Genomic DNA, 21,915 nt, shown 5'->3' with positions numbered 1-21,915 from the left:
GTCAGATGAAGGCATCACTCTGGACTGTCTGGCGCCAGGGAGGTGAAGCCATGTATAGGAGCAGGGCTGCTGTAAGTTTTCCCATGTAGTGAGGGAAAAGTTGGTTTATGGGTCCTATTTATGGCTTATGAAAAAAACTCTACTGTGATTAATGATTGGTAATTCTGTATCCCCTAGACTAAAGATGTGGGACAGCTGTCCTGGGTGCTGTGTGTGTGTGTCCCCTTTGCCCCCACCTACAACACACCTTTTCACCAGCTCCAGCCTTCTGCACAAGTGTATTAATAATAGACAGCCCACCCAAAGTAGTACCCCAATAGATTAGCATAATGTGCTCACTAAAGAAATGAGATCTTATCTTTTCACACTGTCCCCTTCATCATTTTAATCTAAACTTGGGACAAATCTAAACAAACAAACAAAAAATAAATATATATAATGCAAAACTAAGACAGGTAACATGTAGTCCTAAGTAAGTAAAGAACCTGAACATGAAGAGAGTGGAAAGTATGAATATTGGGCTTATTGCTACAAAATGAGCCAAAATAATACGATATATCAGTGATTAGATATTTCGATCTGTGCTGTATGTACCCTGGGTGCATATATATTTAACTGGTATTTTGCTGAAGATAGCACCCTGTAATAAGGGAAACACTGAACAGCTATGATACTCATATTACCTCAACTACAGAAACAGAAAGAGGGGTGGAGGGGGTGGGGGTCAAAGGAATGAAGATGACATACAGTAGTTGTCCTACCTGACCTGAATCCTGACTGGGTACTTGCCTGGACACAGAACACCTGCTGTTTAACATGGTGACTCCACACAGTAATGTAGAGTAAGGCTTATTTGGAATCACAAATTACAGAAAGTTGTATTTAAATTATCCAGCACGTTGTATTCATCTGTAACTGAAAGATATTGGGTGATTACAACCTCTAACTTTTTACTTATATTTTAAACTTGTCTCTGTGGAATGATGAGGCTGGCAACTGCCATATTTGTATAACTGCTTTTATTTATAGTATTTTCATTTCTGTTTCATTCTGTATGTGTTTGTCATTGCTCACTGTGACATCAGTTTACTAGAAATGGAAATATGTACACATAGCTTGACACACACTGAAAAATGGTCTGGACTGAACATCTGATAAATAATGCTGTCTTAAAAGCCGGAAAAGAAATGGCTAACAGCAGATAGATGAAGAATAAAAGGAAAAGAATAAAAACACTGGAAAAATAATATTTATTATAGCTACCATGGTACTTGGAACAGAGATTTACTTACATCCTAGCACACAGGAAAGGGTCAGGAAGGTTAGGAAGCGAGGTTAAAAGTCAAGCAACTGACTGACATGAAGCTTCTGAATTTAGCCCCTAAAGAGCTAGGGAGATTTAGACTCACTGCTGTATGTATAGTGCTGAATGTGTATATACAGCATGTGTGAGAGAGAAACTATATAAAGAAAGGAAGGCTAGGAGGTGTGATGTGTCTGTACATAGGTCACATACACACACATTTATAATTAGCAGTGCAATACATGTCAAGCAGGCACAGCTAGCACACATATGGGACATAAATACACAAGCTAAAGTACAGTGACGCATGATGACACTGGTATATATGTGCGTGAATGTGCACTTTACTTTCGTCACCATAAACAAATGCGAGACCATCCAGAATGTGAGAAGGTGGAGACAAATAACAATATTAGATAATGTCAAAATTTTTAGCTAATAATTTCCTAATCAGTTTCCTTCTGTAATCCAATACTAAATGTATGACAGTGGAAGTACTCAATAGAATTTCAAATTGATTATTCCTAATTAAAGTATTAGGTCGCTTACAAACTCAAACTCAATGCTACTAACCAAACCAACTTATATAACATTCTGAGAGTCTATTTCTCCCAAATTTATTACCAGATTACATTGTTCTTTCCAATAACCAACATCATGAAAGCAGCCACTTAATGTGTACTAAATTTAAAAAAAAAAAAAAAAAAACACACTGTTCCTTCTCACGACACATATATCAATTTAAAAAAAGTTCCAAGAAATTGTGCTGAGTTCATTTCTTCTGTGGTATGTGTTTCTGCTTGGAACGAGATGTTTTTTTAAAAATGTAGTTTTTTTTTTTTTCCTGCTTGGTTTTCCCATCTACCTCATTTAAGACAAGAAAAAAAAGACATGTTGTTTGAGCATATTCTGTAATTACATTTCACTGAGCAAAATTACTTTAGAGTAAATTTAAAAGAAATGAAAAGAATGAGACTTTGATACAAGCTGTCAAAAATTGCATGTGTTCACAAAGCAGCAGCACAAAAAAATAATTAATTTCATTGGACAATAAATTGAAGTAAATTGTTATGAAATATGCAGACATTAAGGACAAACATTCAACTACGCTCAATTGAAAATCTGAAATTAAGTTTTGCAACATCTCTTTCAGTCTCCATGCCTATTCCCTTTCTCTCTCCAACTCCCTGTCTCACAGGAGGGTGTGCAGCATCTTAATGAAAAAGCAGACTTAATATGTTTTCCCCGAGTCCATCTGGTAATAATTGTAGCATGTAGCAACCGTAGCTGTGTTTGGATAAAGCTCTGACATACATGGGGCCCTCTGACGCTCAAGGAGTGTGTGTGAGTGTGTGGGTGTGTGTTTATGTGGGGGAGAAACGGAGACGGAAAGGAAGAAGAGAAAGCATGGGACTGATGAAAAGAGTGCGTGTTTCTCTGCGTGTGCGTGTTTGTGTGTTTTCCAGGCTGGTGGGTGACGGGCCAACGTAGCTACATGAACTTTAGCGTCAGCACACTGTTTTACGCAGAGAAGCATGAAGCAGAGCGGGGTTGAGCTAACCTATCATTCTTCGGGGCATCAGCATGACTCAGTGGTTATTAGTGACTTCTGATGGTGCGCAGACTGTTATCAAAAAGCCGAACACACACATATCTGGAGAAACACAGGTGTCTGTATTTTACTGAATGCTGATTCTGTGTAGCCGACTGGAATCAGACCAAAAGAGAAGAGCGTCAATGCTAAGGATCTTAAATCAAGATTGAGGTTATCTTAAAAATGTTACTTCTTACGTCAGACGTGGTTCAAACTTAGGTCGCTGTCTAGCAAATCTAAAATAACTTGGCAGTGAGACTGGCCTCAAACCCTTTTGTGTATGATCCTCCAAACTGTATCTTCTTCTTTTCCTTTCGGCTGCTCCCTTCAGGGGTCGCCACAGCGAATCATCTGCCTCCATTCAACCCTATCCTCTGTATCCTCCTCACCCACACCAACTATCCTCATGTCCTCCTTCACTACATCCAAGAACCTCCTCTTTGGTCTTCCTCTAGTCCTCCTTCCTGGCAGCTCTAACCTCAGCATCCTTTTCCCAATGTATTCACTGTCCCTCTTCCGAACATGCCCAAACCATCTCAATCTGGCTTCCCTGGCTTTTTCTCCAAAACATCTAACATGAGCTGTCCCTCTGATGTACTCATTCCTGATCCTATCGATCCTCATCACTCCCAGAGAGAACCTCAACATCTTCAGCTCTGCTACCTCCAGCTCTGCCTCCTGTCTTTTTCTCAGAGCCACTGTCTCTAAACCAGACAACACTGCTGGTCTCACCACTTTCTTGTACACCTTTCCTTTCATTCTTGCTGACACTCTTTTGTCACACATCACACCTGACACTTTCCTCCACCCGTTCCAACCTGCTTGCACACGTCTCTTCACTTCTTTTCCACACTCTCCGTTGCTCTGGACTGTTGACCCTAGGTACTTAAAATCCTCCACCTTCTTCACCTCTTCTCCCTGTAACCTCACCGTTCTACTTGAGTCCCTCTCATTTACACACATGTACTCTGTTTTACTGCAGCTAACTTTCATTCCTCTCCTTTCCAGAGCAAACCTCCACCTCTCTAGATTTTCCTCCACCTGCTCCCTGCTCTCACTATAGATGACAATGTCATCGGCAAACATCACGGTCCACAGAGATTCCTGTCTAACCTCATCTGTCAGTCTGTTCATCACCACAACAAACAAGAAGGGGCTCAAAGCCGACCTTTGGTGCAGTCCCACCTCCACCTTGAACTCCTCTGTCACACCTACAGCACACCTCACCACTGTCTTACAGCTCTCATACATGTCCTGCACCACTCAAACATACTTCTCTGCCACTCCAGACTTCCTCATACAAAACCACAGCTCCTCTCTCGGCTCCCTGTCATACTCTTTTTCCAAATCTACAAAGACACAATGCAGCTCCTTCTGGCCTTCTCTGTACTTCTCCATCAGCATTCTCAAAGCAAATATTGGCTCTGTGGTTCTCTTTCTTGGCATGAAATCATACTGCTGCTCACAAATGCTTACTTCTGACCTCTGCCTAGCCTCCACTTCTCTTTCCCATAACTTCATTGTCTCATCAGCTTTATTCCTCTGGAGTCCTAGAAGTTTAAACTTTCAGGAAGGTCTCTTTGTATTCTAATGCATGTAGCTCAATAAGTAAGGATTAAGGTAATTTTTACGATTTCACTTCAGAATTCTATAGTGAGAGGATGATGCTGCACAAGTACAGATTACACCATACACAGTGCTGTTGTATGACTAAATCTTCAATATAAAGCCTCTATAACACGCAGTTTGGAACTAAATCCTTTAGAACAAAATCATATCAAGACTGTTTTACCCTTTTCCCTCTACATTATGCGTCTGATACTTTTGGGATTTGTGTCATGAAGCTGTTGTGAAAACTCTTGACTAAATAAGACTAATAAAAATTCATGTCACAAGATCAAAACCACAAAAAAAAAAAAAAAAAAGTGACAAGTGACACATTCTTCTCTAAGTTCAATGCAGATGCCTCTATCTTGTGACTTACTGGCAGTGCCAATTGGAGTAGGTGGGAAGGGACTGAAATATGAAACTCTGCAGAAAGACCCTTTGTACTGAGAGGGTCACACATCCTCTGTTTGGGGCACTCACAGGCGGACAGATTAATGTATGCGGTGACACACAAACACAGGCGAGTAAAAAGCATCACTTACTGAAAATGACAATTGAAAGATGTAATAGAAAAAATGAGCAATGATCATAGGGTTCCTATGATAAAAGCAAGTATTGAAGCCCTGAAAGGACACGAAGGCTGAAGTCTCAAAACCAGATCTAACTACAACTTATTTTACAATTGTGGACATGTGACACTGCAGAACAAGAAATTAGTATATTAATTGAAAAATGATATATAATAGATGATAATGAAATTACTGTATGATTCCATACCCAACCTAATTACTACAGACAATTTTATTAGCATTATTATCATGGGTAGGTTTTAATAACACTGTAGCCTCTTTATAATATGGTAATATGATACTCAGACTGTGTGGAGAAAATCCATCTCCTTTGTCCTCTGGTTTTTAACATAATGAGGATTTGCCTGATATCTATGTGTGCCTGTGTGACTGAATATATTCAGTATTATATGTAACTTAATGTACCAAGCCAAAGATAGTGGGTGGGTGTCAGAGGTACAGCATCCTGTACAGACACTCATTTCCTTTTTGGTCTCTCTGAGTGATTGTGTGTGTTGATTTGTCTGACCCAGCCTTCTACAGTAAGGCTACACCCAAGAAGGATAATCAAACTAAGCACAATACCGTCTTCTGACATGCTGACATATACGCACATTACGACACAGTTACCTGGTTTATTGTAACCTTTGTTTATTTGTTGAAACAGAGGCTTCTTTTTAGACCAACATAGCATCTTGGGGTAAACATGCTTTAAGACTCAAAAATTTCACCTCCTAAATTTAGTTAGTAGAATAATGTTAGTACACTGGGAACGGAAATTTCTGTTATGTAGGGTGAATTTGTTTAATCTTAATTAGGTTTCACTGGATTTTCATCAACTCCGTGACTTGCCAATAGCGAAATGAAGAGAAGAATTTGAGAAGAAAACATGCACATAAGGCAAGACGTGACAGTCAGGAGGCCTAAGTATACTTGAGACAACCTAGGTCAAATGAGACATTTATACATAGCAAAGGTTCACATCTATTTTAGAATTGCTTCAATCAAAGTATGTACATAACAGCTTGCATCACAGCCTCCACTCTGCTGCATCATGATAACTTTGGAATCTTGGCATTATAATCCATACATATGAGGATGAAACTGTACGTTCTCCAGCAGTCTCTATTTAAGATACAAATCCTTTCTTACCTGCACAACTTTTGTGCACCAGCAAGTTGCTGTGTACGGTTAGCATTATTGTCAGATTGTGCCCGAAAAGAAGTCCAAAAATGTTGCTGGTAAGGAGGTTTTAGTTGCTGTTAGATGATCTGATGAGCTGAAGTATATATGTATGCAGTTATAAAGTTATAAGGGAGTGTGTGTCTGTTGTGGTGATTTTTCTGACCACATACATCTCATGAGGCAAAAGATACAACATGTTGACTACTAAAACAAATGTGAACTTCAAACAAATGTTCAATTCAAATACATGTAACTAATTTGGCAAATCCCACATTCATAGTACATCATTTTCCACACTACTATGCTCCTGCCAGAGTCTGAAATCTCAACAGGGCTGATCTCACAAAGAAGCCATTCACACTGAATCATACACATACATACGTACACGTGCACATGCTCACACACACTTACACACACATACAGAGTTTTCAGTCTAAACTTTTACCAAACTTGAACTCCCCCAAAAACCTTGTAGTGACCGCATAAAAAGCAGTTCTCAGGTTACAAACTCGCCCAAAATAGACCCTAAGTACATAGTACTGCTATTTGGTGACGTAGATTATAGTTTAGAATGGTTACACACACTAGCATGAGCAAAGACACACACAGATACCCATAGCCTATAATGAATTCAGTGCCATACTTCAGGGAAAGGGAAGAACATTGTAAAAATAAACACTACAATACAAAAAGTCCACTGTTAACCTGAACATTGTAACCAGAGTTATTGTGAGTGATATAAAGTGAAAAAAAAAGACGTACCCTACAGTACATCTCTACAAACGCCCTGAGTCTCAAAGCAATAAGTCATTAAATAAACCACTGGAAGTGATAATCATCTTCCAATGGTGACTCGTAGCTGCACACAATTCTAATATCTATACATGAAAAGGAATCCAATAAAGGGCCTTTAAACCCTTAATTTTTCCACTGAGATTTATCATTATTTCAGGCCAGTAATTCTTAAAATATGGGTCAAGACCCAAAAAAGCCACAAGCTTGGTTCTAGTGGGTTCCCGTATGACATAAGTAATAACATGCTTTCATGAGCAAGAAAAGAAGTTCTGTCCCTTCCTGGAATTGGAAGAAAAAACTGAAGCAATGTCCTCGAAGAGCAGTAGTTTTCAGAAGAGCTAATCTGTGTACAGGAAACAGGCGCTAAGACTTCTGGCGCTAGTGGGCTGAGCAATCAAAACAATCTCTCTATCTTCGGATTGAGGAGAAAGGGACCTATGCCAGACTCTTCAGCACACTTCATCAAGGAGGGGCGGGGGTGGGGGTGACAGGAGAAGGAAGAAACAAATGTAAGAGATGGAGAGAATGATAGGGAACGAGGTGGAGAGTGGTAGCAGACGAGGAGATGAAAGATAGAGATGGTTAGAGTAAGACGAAACAAAGAAGTCCCAACAATAGAAAAGAAGAATTGGGGGGACGGACGGACGGACGGACGGACGGACGGACGGACTGACTGAAAAACCTGAAATTAACTTGAACTTTACTGGTTTCTGCTCTTCATACAACTTTGTCTCTTACATCTCGTGTCCTCATTTGTCTTCTCTTTATCACTGTTTCTCTTATCTACACTCCTTTTTTCCACATTTCCCTCTTGCTTCCATGCCTCTCTCCTCTCCCCTCCTTCTGTGTGTTATGAGTAGGAGTTGTGGAGAAAGTACGTGGGATTTTCCCACAGCTCGACAGGACCAGACCCAACCCCCACCACCCACACACTCGTTTTCTGTCTCTCCCTCCACTCCCTCTGTCTCATGTCAGATGGGAGTCTTGAGGAAAACCACCCATATTCCTCCACCGAGTATTCTGGATGTTTGCTGGAACTTTACGCCACTCGTTCCATAGACATCAACTGTGTGCTGTTATGGCAACACAATAATTATAAGAAGGTTAAAGGACAAAAATATCTCTTGGAAGTAAAGCAGCTTTAGAAATCCTACTAATTAAACTCTTGCAAAAGGTTTTAGTTACCAAAAGGGAACAATGCTGTATGAAGAATTTTGCATGGATTTCCCAGGGTCATAAAACTTACTCAGCATCTAAAGAACCATAGCAAGCTTGATAGAAACATCCATGTTCTGCACACTTATCTAGGTCTAGGTCACAGTTCCAATAGGTTGAGGTCTGGTTTATGTTCAGAAATTGCTTGCAATATCCTGTCTGCTCTTGACCCACCTTTAAAATCAAGCATTTCTACAATTGATCGATTATAACCACTCTGGACATCAGTGTGAAAAGATAGCTACGGTATGATAGAGAAGGGGAAGATGGATAATCTAGGGTATACCTTCTGTTAAATGAGGACAATTCACCCTTTACAGAAGCATATGATGGCTTCAGTCTTGGTTACAAGTGTCCCTCTATGCACTAGAGGTCACTGTTCTATTAAGCCAACAGAACCAGATCACAGCAAAAAGAAGTGACCTTAAGATCACAATCTGGACACTCCGATGTTCCCAAAATACCCCCCTACAAGATGCCCCCTGGGACACCAACATAAGCCTTTCACAACACATTGACTAGATAGTAGACAGGACGACCAAACTCTTATTAAACTTCAGTCTCTCAGGCCTCTGGGTATCTGTCTGCTTGTTCAAGAGCACCAGGTCCAGACAGGGCTCCTTTTGCATCCAAATAACATACATTACTACTGTGAGGTCTACAAGATCCCTGGCCCTGGTTTTTCTTCAATGAATGTTGTGGGTCTTTACCGTCATATATATAAAGCTTCAAGACCTGATTTTCTCTCATTAAACAGACTTAAGAAAAAAATCAACCACATGTTCTAACAAGCAGTGTGTATGATATTGTGTTTTTATCAGTGCACTTGTTGACACTTTGTCCTTTTAGAGTCTTTAGAGTCTTTTAGTGCAGAAGGGTTCTGTGTGCGTACTTGTTTGTGCAGATGTATTTGAGGGTATATGATTTACCTCTGCTGCCTGTGTCTCCTGGTGCAACAATGTCAGTCCTGTCAGATCTTCCAGGAAAGAGTGGGAGGAATTAAAAACCTTAGACAGGAAGTTGAAGCCTTCTCTCTCATAGTGGTCAAGTACCTGGGCAAAAGAAAAAAAAAAAGAACAGAAAATGTAATGTCTATTTATAGAACAACAGTACATTCTTTTTACCTGGAACATTTGCACTACAGGAACATCATCAATCATCAAATATCACTGTACTGGTGAAAGGTCCATAATTTTCCTACATTTTATTGAAAGTATTGTTTAAACAACAAAAGCTTATCAGTGTAATTATCACTTTGGTAATGGCAGCCACCTATAAATTCTTTATTAGTCCAGCAAGCTATAGGCTAAAATTTAGGATGTTTGAAATGACCTATAATGCGCTGTCATTTTGATGAGGAGCAGGCGTTAACACGGTAAGTTTGATTCCAAGTCACAAGGGTCAAAAAGATTCTCTTATATACAGTGGTGTGAAAAAGTGTTGGCCCCCTTCCTGGTTTCTTATTTTTTTGCATGTCACACTTTAATGTTTCAGATCATCAAACAAATTGAAATATTAGTCAAAGATAAAACAAGTAAACACATCATGCAGCTTTTAAATTAAGGTTTTTATTATTAAGGAAAAACAAAATCCAAAACTACATGGCCCTGTGTGAAAGAGTGTATGCCCCCTTAACCTAATATGGCCACCCTTAGAAGCAAGAACTGCAATCAAGCATCTGTGATAACTTGCAATGAGTCTGTTACTGCGCTGTGGAGGAATTTTGGCCCACTCATCTTTGCAGAATTGTAATTCAGCCACATTGGAGGGTTTTCAAGCATGAACCGCCTTTTTAAGGTCATGCCACAGCATCTCAATCAGATTCAGGTCAGGACTTTGACTAGGCCAGTCTTCATTTTGTTTTTTCTTCAGCCATTCAGTGGTGGACTTGCTGGTGTGTTTTGGATCATTGTCCTGCTGCAGAACCCAAGTTTGCTTCAGCTTGAGGTCATGAACAGATGGCCGGACATTCTCCTTTAGGATTTTTTGGTAGAAAGCAGAATTCATGGTTCCATTTATCACAGCAAGTCGTCCAGGTCCTGAAGCAGCAAAACAGCCCCAGACCATCATACTACATATTTTACTGTTGGTATGATGTTCTTTTTCTGAAATGCGGTGTTACTTTTATGCCACCGGTGTTACTTGCGGTGTTACTTTTACGCCAGACGTAAAAGTATCACCGCAAGGTGTGGGACACACACCTTCCAAAAAAGTTCAACTTTTGTCTCCTCAGTCCACAGAGCATTTTCCCAAAAGTCTTGGGGACCATCAAGGTGTTTTCTGGCAAAACTGAGACGAGCCTTTATGTTGTTTTTGCTCAGCAGCAGTTTTCGTCTTGGAACTCTGCCATGCAGACCATTTTTGCCCAGTCTCTTTCTTATGGTGAAGTCATGAACAGTGACCTTAACTGAGGCAAGTGAGGCCTGCAGTTCTTTGGATGTTGTTGTGGGGTCTTTTGTGACCTCTTGGATGAGTCGTCGCTGTGCTCTTGGGGTGATTTTGGTCGGCCGGCCACTCCTGGGAAGGTTCTCCACTGTTCCATGTTTTCACCATTTGTAGATAATGGCTCTCACTGTGGTTTGCTGCAGTCCCAAAGCTTTAGAAATGGCTTTATAACCTTTTCCAGACTGATAGATCTCAATTACTTTCTTTCTCATTTGTTTTTGAATTTCTTTGGATCTCAGCATAATGTCCAGCTTTTGAGGATCTTTTGGTCTACTTCACTTTGTCAGGCAGGTCCTATTTAAGTGATTTCTTGATTGCGAACAGGTGTGGCAGTAATCAGGCCTGGGTGTGGCTAGAGGAACTGAACTCAAGTGTGATAAACCACAGTTAAGTTATGTTTTAACAGGGGGGGCAAACACCTTTTCACACAGGGCCATGTAGTTTTGGATTTTGTTTTCCCTTAAAAAAAAAAATAAAAACCTTCATTTAAAAACTGCATGATGTGTTTACTTGTGTTATCTTTGACTAATATTTCAATTTGTTTGATGATCTGAAACATTAAAGTGTGACAAACATGCAAAAAAATAAGAAATCAGGAAGAGGGCCAACACTTTTTCACACCACTGTAAAAGCACCTTTTCCCTTTTCTTGCCCAGGCCATTTCAGAACGTGACTTTCTGCACCAAAAATCATACGGTTGAGACAATCCTTTTTGAATCTGATGTGTATAGTTGGGGTGGAGGGGTGAGTCATGGTAATGCCTCACAAGAGATGTCCACTTAGATCAAAAACATTATGCAGTGGCAATATGGCATCTTTCCCTCCAAAGCAAACAATAATATTTTAACGTGACCAAATTAAATATGAAGTCGCCTCAGGCACAACGTCCGCAAAGCGACAGCTCAGCAACTCTGCAGTCACGCTGCTGTTTACCTTGATCTCCTACCAGTAGCTTACTGACTTCAAATGCCCATACTAGCTTTCCAAAACACACAGACACACATACAGACACATACACAGACACCCTCTTTCCTCTTGACTGCCATCCTTAACTTGGACGCCCACAGATCCTCCCCTGCAGGTGTAGGGTTACCTCTGCCTCAGACATCAACAGACCGCCTGCATCAGTGCCTGTGCGTGCGTGCTTGTCTCTTGGTAGATCGACCTGGCGTCTAGTCTTGGAGCCAGACACACCACACACAATACACACTGCCTTGTCCGTTGTTCATCTTTTCAGCCTCTCTTTTCTTTCCTTCTTTCGCTTTTATTTCTTTGACTCTGCACTTCCATCTATGGGATCTGTTTACATGAGAGGCTGACAGCCCAAAACCCATTTTGTTGTAACATAGATGCCCATGACAAAGAAGGCAACTTGATAACTGTGATGATTTTATGATAATAAAGTCACTCCAAGAAATGCACACAGTCACATAGTAACATGCACACACAAACACAAACCATACACTCATTTCATTTTAATAGACATGCAACACAATGAAAAAAAAAAAAGAAAATGTTAGCTAAGATTGAGTTGTATGACTCCAAAAATCTATGATTACATGTAGTTTTGTGTGTAGACTGAGTGCATTAGCACTTTTAATTCCTTTTACAGTTGATAATGGTACAGAAGGCTTAGGGAACTTGACAACAGGGAAGGATCTAAAACTAGCTGCATTCTGGCACCAACAAAAAGACAGACCAGAAACAGACCTGAAACCTTTATTGATTTTTGTTTTGATTTTTCAGTGGGTTTCAGGAACGATCACATGCTTTTGACCGATAACACCAATCAAACAAGCTACAAAAGTAATCAAAATCCGGGTTAGTTGATGTGCTACACATACATATATTTACATATAATTTAACCCTTTTGAGTCTTGAGTTGTTTTGGCCATGCCAAATACTTTTACTACCATAAAACTACTTTTACTACTACCATATTTCAAAATGTTTACCATGCCAATGTTTGGTATCTTTTTTTTCAGCACATCACCAATATGATTTGACAATTATATTTTCACTTTGATCAATTAACCCAACATATTGCATCCAAAACACATAAAATCACATTTGAAAAATGACATAATTTTAGACACTAACATGGTCAATAAAGCATTATAGGTTGAAATATTTATATTATATTTATATTAAATTGAGCGATACATGATTTTAGCATAGCATTTCAAAGCTGCACTTTCAACATAAGTTGCAATCCTCAATATGGCTTTTATTTTATTCTGTGACATCTTGAACCTGTCATTTGATTTCATCACACTGGCATGATAAGAGACTCTAAAACATCTAAACTGGTGATGTCTTCAGTCTGATGCTGTTTTTGTTTAGTCCATAGTGTAGATATTAACTGAAAGTATCACATTAAACATACATGGAGTGGTCTCAAAGAGACTTTGACTTCAGCTGTAAACATACTGTACAAATGTTGTGGATTGATGGCTTTGTATCACTAAGAATAAAGCTATACCCCATATTTATCAGTTGTTAGAAGATAATCCTATAACTGTATGAGTGGGAATAAAAAAAATGTAAGGGAAGATTTCAAAAGAGAACATGTAATAATTAACACTGGTGAATGGCAACTATGACAGAAATTCTTTAACGTTTCGTGGTTTTGCCATGATGTGTCACTGTATACTAAGTGCTATGAGTAAATAGTTCCAGGTGACCCAGTGGATTTAACTTTCCATGTTAACATATATGGTCAATGTGTCAGGTTAGACATTTGCCTTGAAAATGCAAACTCTCCATACTGACTCATTAAATAAACGTAGTTAACGCTCTGTAGCTGCAGTACAGACATTCAGCAGGTGTTGAACGTATACGCACAGACAGTATGAAATAAAATATGAATAGTCTTATTCTAAAATGAGAGAACACCTTGTGATTTACAGATCACAATTAAACTTGTCTTAGAGCTGTCCTGTATAATTAAGAACAGAGCAATCTGAATTTTCATATACTGAAATTCCTGAAAGAAAAAACAACTTGGCATTACTTTCACATAAAAGATGAAAATATTGTGAAATGTGCATGTTCTCCCTGTGCTTGCGTGGGTTTACTCCGGGTACTCCGGTTTCCTCCCACAGTCTAAAAACATGCATGTTAGGTTGATTGGTGACTCTAAAATTGCCCATAGGAGTGAGTGTGAGTGTGTGAGGTTGTCTGTCTTTGTGTGTCTATATGTGGCCCTGTGATGGACTGGTGACCTGTCCAGGGTGTACCCCTGCCTTCCACCCGAGAGAGAGCTGGGATAGGCTCCAGCGGATCCCCGTGACCCTGAGCCAGGAAAAGCGGGTATAGAAGATGGATGGATGGATATTGTGAAATGTATTAGGGGTGTAGATTGCATTCATTATCAATTAAATGCAGCAATCATTTTTGATTAATTAATTTTTGTTTGATCATTAACTTACAAGTTTAATCTACTTGACAGTTTTATTGTTTAATATACTCTAATGAAACATGCAACATATCAGATCCTAATCGCTTTTCAGAATTGTTTGTGAATTGTTGCCTAATCAACTAACTCACTCTTTCTTCCAGCTCTAACATATATAGTTACACTATCACAGTAAGTTCTCCAACAAGATTCATGTACACATCTTGAAAACCTCAATGGAATACACTCTGTGGACCTTTTAAGCCTTTTGCACATGAGAATCAGATTTTGGCACTGTGTATTTTAAATGCAAGGTAGTAACCCTCAGAGATTTAACAGAAAAACACAGTGAGTACATTTGAACTGCGTGTCTTTGCATTTATTTTGCTAAAAATAGTGGAAGGATATTTGGTAGTGTTAGTACAAGAGTTGTAGTAAGAAGTGTCTGGCACGGTTTTAGACAAAGCCACGTCAGCTCTGATTTACTCTCTGGTGTGTAGTTTTATTGGCCTGCAGGCCCAGAAAGAATTAGGAAATACAGACACACACACACACACACGCGCGCATACGCACACGCACACATAGAGTCAGCCCCAACTCCACAGGAACTGCTCCAGCCCAGACAGGGGCTGAAATGTTTTGTTTCCATAGTGACCTGGCAGCACAGAGCTGACTGCGGCAAGAAATACACACAGACAGACATGTACTATACTCACACACACATGCACACAGAAGACAAAGGGCACAAGAGAAGGACACACACATTACAGTGAATGGACTGATAAATGGACAGAGGAACACACAAAGGGAAGAGAGATCTGGGGATGGGAGAACAGGATGGGAGAGAAGGTAAAAGAGATGGAGGGAAAAGTGCAATAGAAGCAGGCTTGTAGGAAAGAAAAGAGTGGAAAGCGGTTAACAGAGAGGGAAGAGGTGTGTGGGCGGGATTAAATGAATCAAAACATATTCAGCAATTTCACTACAAAACCGTTATTCCCAGCCTCATCAAAGGATCGTATTTCCTAACTTATGTTGTCCATTGTTCCTTGCTATACAGGCTTTACCAAATCCCTATCAAACCATAAGAGCCCTTCTGTGCAGACCGAATAATCTCATCAGTCACACGGCAGAAACATGACACCTTAGGATGGGGTGGAACTTCATGCTTTTTTTTTTTTTTTTTTTTTTTTTCAGAAGCAGCGTAGGTGGAGAAAACTTTAAAGTTTTAGAGGACAAGCTCAGCAGTACCCTCCCCCTCCTGCCTCTTGCTTTCTCGCTCTGTCTTCACATGAAAGTGATAGATCTAGGGCTTTATGACCTCTTTATAGACACAAAGACTGCATTGAGATCAGGGGAGAAAGAGGGAGAACCAGCCCTCCACTCATCACAACACCCTTTCTTCAGCCCTGCACTTCCTCTCTTTATCCACCCCCGTCTGCTTTTTTTTTCTCTCTCTTTCTTTTTTTTTTAACTTTCTCCCTCTCTTGTGGTTTTCTTTCCCTTCCCCCTGGTCTTACATTAATGTACATGAACCAATCACATTGCTGGACTCTGCTAACCACAGGGCCACCTGGGGCATTGATTGACCAGTTAGCTGTGGACCAATGAAAATGCAGTAAAAAAAAAAAAAAGAAAAGAAAAAAAAAAGGCTATTTTCTCCCACCCCACTTAACCGATTTTGGTTATGCAGACCCTTCAACAACCCATCTCCTATACACACACACACACACACACACACACACACTGCAGTGGTTGGACCCAATTCCACTTGTACGACAGTCACTGACATCAATGAGCAACTGCTGCCTGATTGTTGCCATATGGTTTTACCAGCTTTTCTGTGTGTGTGTGTGTGTGTGTGTGTGTGTGTGTGAGAGAGAGAGAGCGAGAGAGAGACACTCCAGTATTCCTCAAGGAACAACATTTCAACACAGCTCCACTGACTTAACAATGTGGAAATAGAAGAGATGGGAATCCCCCTATTTCTGCTAGGGCTGCAATTTGTGTTTCAAAACATTGTTGTTACATAGTTACTGTATCTAATTTGATAAGTAAATCCACACATATCTGTATCTATGTTTCACTCTTTCTAACAACTTTGTCTGCAAAGCAGATAACGCCAAAATATTTTGTTATAATTTGTGCTACTTACAATGGGCGAACAGGCAGTGCATTTGTCAAAGGCCAGGCTGGCAGGCAGGACATTGTCGAACCTCGAAAGAAAGCCTCGGATCTGTGGAGGAGAAATCAGCACGTCACAAGCGTTATAGACACAGAGAAGCAGAATCCATCTTCTTCAGCAATCAAAGTGGAACGCTATTGTCAAAGTGACATTTAGATATGTGAAGACCAAAAGGTATAATCACAGAGAGGTAAGCTGAAGAAGAAAAAAATCAACAAAATAAAAATAAGAAAAATAAGCAGGTAGAACTTTTTAGATAATCTCTAACTTGTGAAAAAAAAAGTATTCTAGCATCTTAATTCATTTAAACCAAAGCAAAGATAAGAGAAGTAAGAAGAATAAGAGAGTAGAAAACATTTAATCTGGCACCAAAACATTAGGAAGCAGTTGGACTTTCAGTGATTTTACATTTCAGAATCAGGCTGAGAGCGCCCTCTGGTGCCAGAGAGATGACATCCTTTTCCAGTGAAACCATTGCTGATAGCCTTCCCTCCTATTTATGGCTAGAGTAATTATGATCAATTTCCTTGATTACTGACTAAAGAAACCCATTCACACACACACACACCAACAACTCACATGTTGAAACACCACTCATCACCAATATATTGCTTTCATCGCTTCCCTCGCTTTTTTCATACCCACATCCTCATCCCCACATTTTTTTCTTTCTTTTTTTTTTTTAAATACACGCTTCATCCATTATGTTTTCTGGTGACGCACAAAACCCAGAGCATGAAATGACTTCCTGACTATAATTATCTGGTGGTGAGACCAACAAATATATTGAACATTTGTGACCAATTAGCGCATAATGCACAGCAAGTGAATAGGAGCAGAAATGAAAAGCTTTCAGTTTTTGGCTGGGAAATTCATGTGCACACTCTATGACATTTCCTTCAACCACTTTTTAATGATGCTTCATAGAGCCACATTTGACCTAGCCCAGGCTGTGTGGTAACCTAAGGCTATTGAATTAAAATACGTATTTCTAATGGTGTGACTAGTAATTATGTATAATGTGTTTCTGCATTTTACCCTGCAAAATATTTCACTTCAACAACTGCATAACAACCAGAGGCTCATTTCATTCTGACCATCTACGTATTTCTTCAGTCACTTCCTTCTTGTCTCATACATCCTCCCATTTGTGTGCTGATCATTTCAATTAAAATTGCCTGCTCAAGGACACACAAAAACAGCCATAAAAAGAGCTGCAGGGATTGAAAGATTAACTGCAGTAACAGGATGTACTGATATAAAAAATGCAAGAAGAGAACTGGCACAGCAAATATGTCCAGGGGTTGAATTAAATCAAGGGCTGAGTGGATGAGTAAGTCAGGCCAATAGGAGAGCGTGGGCAAGTGAGATGGACTTGATTCTAAGTAAAACTGCCCAGCCTTTATATAAACCATGCATTGAGTAAAAAACCTATGTATAATATAATGTCATCTACTTAGTCTGCTGCTTACTACAATTATTCAAACAACCGCAGGTATAGGGGTGAATGTTACTCTATATTTTATAATAAATGAAAATGAATAGCAGTTTAAATCAGTCACTGAACGTAAGACTAATGTCATTTAAGAAGGCAAATCAGTAACAGTTTTAGTCCTGGAGACCAAAGTTTAAAAGCATTACACTGCTGCCTTTGTTTTGAGCACAGTGCTGATTTACAGGATTGGACTAAAGAGCTGTTTTTCATACATTTGTAATCTATCTCAAATGTTGTCATTCTGTTTTTGACTATTGGAACTCTGTTTTATTCTCCACACATGAAAACTACTAAATGTCCATCTCTGTTGCTGCTCCATGCCTCCAGGCCTCTTTCATTTTTTTGGATTCACATATATCCAAAAATAATCTTTGAGCAATAGTCCTAACCACAATAGAAGATGGTTAGAGAAACTGCTGCGTTCCAAGTTTTAAGCATGAACTACACTACAAATGATGCAGGTGGTTAAAATTTACATGAAAAAGGGTTAAGTGCTATTGCACAGGGGAGATATTATGCAGTTCTTGTAAGTCACCACAAGTTGTCACTGTGGCACCACAGAAAAGAACACCTTCAGACCATACAAAGACAGTATTGAATTAGCAGTCAATTAATGCTCCAACAAGTATTTAATGGATAAAAAATATTTTTTAAAAAGTGGAACACACACACATGGATACACATCTTTTTGTATTACTCTGCATGTATCTCTATAGTCATCATCATCTTATTTCACACAAGGCACCACATTTGCATTTCATTTTCTCTGGGTTATTTAGTTGAAATGCCATGAGCAGCAGAGGTGTCAAGCAAATGGCAGAAATTCAGACTTTCAGGGTGATGAATACGGATGATGATGCAAATGGAGGTGGTGAGATATTTGACAGCAGTCCATAAGCACAATGACACCGTTTGGATAGCCAAGGATCATCTGGTCTTCCTCTGCTTGGTGACAACTCACAAAGCAGAGTACAAAATCATTACTTATATTATGTTGACTGAGAGGAATTTGTACACAGCAAAGCATTCTTGCATGAAGCAATAATGTTTTTTTTTTAATTAAGTTTGTAACATTTACCATTGAACAGAATATAGAAAAATGATTTGTCTGAGTTGTGACTGGCTGGATTTCCAAGCAATGTCATAGAGGGGTGAACACACAGGGGGCTTTGAAAAGAAAACAGAAGATCTGAGACTATATGCAATAAGTAATATTAGAGTGACTTGTTGCACAGTAAACTGCTTGAATTACTTGAACATCCCAAAGTGAAAACATTTTTTCCAACAGAGAAGAAAAAAGTGACAACCAATAAAAAGAGACTGAAAAGATTGTTCAGATGTAAACTTGACTCACCCAGCTACATACGTGCATTTAGAAAGTATTCAGATTCCCCTCACTTTTTTCAGTTTTGTTATGTTGCAGCCTAATACTACAATTACCTAAATTCATTTCTTTTCTCATTAATCTACACTCAGTGCCACATAATGACAAAGTGAAAACTGAATTTTAGGAATGGTTGTACATTCATTACAAAGAAAAGACTCAAATATCACATTTCATTTTTTTTTACAAAACTGATCTATTGTAACCAACTCATTATCACTGTATTATTTTTAATTTTCAAAACTGAATTTTGCTCACTAAAGAGCTAAATGATCTGTCCATGTTTGACCTCAGCTGTGGTGCTCCTGAATTCCTGAACAGAACTGAATTAATTTTACTCGGTACAAAAGCAGCACTTCAAAACTAAAATGAGCTCATAAAAGGAAGAATGGGATTCATAGCAATAGATAAGGCATGCATATCTGCAAAACATTTCATAGTTTTCATCATAAAACTTTTTCCTCTTGCAGTAAATCAGATTCCTAATTTAGGTAAGACTGTAAAGACCTTTTTCTTCTCCTAATTGTTATGGTGTTATGCTATGGCTATATGGAGTCTCCTTATTGGAATGAAGAGTCATGTTTGATCCTGACCTTTACTTTTAATCAAAAATAGAACCCCCCTGTTCAATGTAAAGTAATCTCTATCTACAGTAATAAAATTAACAGTATGCTTGCAAATACTTTCATTAAAAATTTTTGTCAACACTACCAGAGATGTACTCTTTACCTCTATAGTAGCATTGACATTTGCAGCATTGCTGGACTGAGATTTAGTTCTACCACCATGCTATTTACAATTGAGGAGGATCAAACATTAGAAATAAATTTCAGCATAATGCCGCCTAAAGGAAGCTCTGCTTCCAGGTTTAGCATTTTCAATTAAGTTGTCACTCAAAACAACTGAAATCACAAAAACATTACACTTTAAGCAAGGCAGCTCTTATTAAAGGGTGGTTGTATTGAACAACCCCACACCAAAGAAATGTATTTTCTGTTTATAAAGTATATTTAATGACAGACTGACAAAACCACCTGTAGAGCATAAATAAAACCATCTCTCTATTATACTTGATTATTGCTGTCCTATTCTTTTCTGTTGATAAACCACCATGATGTATTCCTAAACTATTTGTTTGTTTGTGGTCAATGTGAATACAGTGAAACCAGAGAGTAGTACAGCTATGTCATCTCAAAAGTTAGCATGTTCAAAATACAGTCTGAACTACAAGACACACAGACACCCACAAATAAAGATATACCACATAAGGATGTGGTGATGGCTAACGTGGGTATGAACTGGAGGGGGGCTGGCAAGTGGACGTGCATGGGCAAAAAGCACATGATGTCCTCAGTATAAAGCATGCAAATGCATGAGACTGAATTTGAGTGTCTGACCTGATGTGGCACTAGACCCAGAGAGGTGGGAGGTTCATTCATTCGGTCGTCACTGCTGCTGGCCACTGCATAGCCTCTGGATGGACAAAGAGAGAAAATTATATACCTGAAGCCCCCAAAATTTGCCTTTTATTCATGAATGTGACCATATTTTTAGCACCATTTACCTGCTATGCGAATAAAGAAAGTTGAAATTCAATTTGACAGGATAAAAAGAAAATAAAAGGCAGTATCCTTCCCTAAACAACATTTCACAATGTTACATGTGTTTTCCCAGGTATGAGCCCTACAGAACATTTCATAATAATACACGCTATTTCATTTATTACACACAATCATAACAAATATACACAATACTGCATAATAAAGAAATACAGAAATTTATAATCTGTGTAATCTATGACAACTAAATGGTTGTATTTGCTTGAATGTTATATACTTTATATGCTCCATGAAATCTGAAAGCACCCGCTTACCAGTAAATCTAGTCAGGTTTAAATGAGCTGACTCTCTATGAATAACAATAACTGCAATACCAACCCTAAGAGGAGTTTCACAAAGTAAGAACTGTCCTTACTCCTGCAACATTAATCCCTATGTGACAACGTCCTAAAATCTTTTGATGTTACAAAGTAAGATTCCATCTAAAAGCTGATGTAAGAAATAAATGCATGGAGGAAAGGGGGTTATGTAAAGGAATAAACTCAGCTACTGCTTGAAGTGAAAAACCAGGACATATAGAGGACAGATGCAGAGTTCTTCTTATAAAGGAAGGAGGTAAAGAGAGTATATGAAAATTCCCCTTTTCTCCTTTGCTTTCTGAGCTTTTTATCCAGGACAGGCAGACCAGCTCTATAATGGCTTATAACATCTCAAAACACTTTGAGAGAAAATGGCTGTCTTATCAGGCCCAGAAAGACTTTCACCAAAACAGGCACACACCACCATATATTTCCTCATAGACACACTTGTGCACACAAACGCACTCTAAACAGGCATGAAAACATCCCCACCAATGTATGAAAAATAAAACACTTTAGTGAGTCAAAACACTCGGCACTCAGTACATTTAAATCCCAGTGTTTAGAAGTATAAAAGTGAGCAAAGGACGATAAACTGCAACAAAGCTTCTATGGAGAACAGAAGAAAATTTCAGGGGGCTATAGTCAAAATAAGGACACTATGTGGTGCAGAGTTGTTCCATCAAAAAGCAAAAGTAATCAAGTACTGGATGAGCCACAACCTCAAAGGCGCAGCCTTCTTTGGTTTCAAGCCTGTATGTAGTAAGGTACCAGCAGAAAGCTCTGCTGGTGATCAGGGTTGTATAGTAGCATCTGAGTGTCTGT

The 21,915-nt window shown here is 39.0% G+C and overlaps 1 protein-coding gene across 1 annotated transcript in view; it reads right to left on the bottom strand.

The window, feature by feature from the left end:
• atg7 (ATG7 autophagy related 7 homolog (S. cerevisiae)) overlaps nt 1–21,915 on the bottom strand; it is a 56,142-nt gene that overhangs the window by 16,337 nt on the left and 17,890 nt on the right. Inside the window, exons 16-18 of the mRNA XM_026307664.2 lie at nt 20,570–20,645; nt 16,264–16,344; nt 9,199–9,321 (exon numbers count right to left, since the gene is read on the bottom strand). Coding sequence (XP_026163449.1) covers nt 9,199–9,321; nt 16,264–16,344; nt 20,570–20,645 — 280 coding nt within the window. The remainder of the gene's footprint in view (nt 1–9,198; nt 9,322–16,263; nt 16,345–20,569; nt 20,646–21,915) is intronic.

The sequence above is a fragment of the Mastacembelus armatus genome, chromosome 5 (genome assembly GCF_900324485.2).
Source record: "Mastacembelus armatus chromosome 5, fMasArm1.2, whole genome shotgun sequence".
In the NCBI taxonomy this organism is placed as follows: Eukaryota; Metazoa; Chordata; class Actinopteri; order Synbranchiformes; family Mastacembelidae; genus Mastacembelus; species Mastacembelus armatus.
Note: the sequence above shows the minus strand (reverse complement) of the source record. Positions and strands in the feature narration are given on the sequence as shown.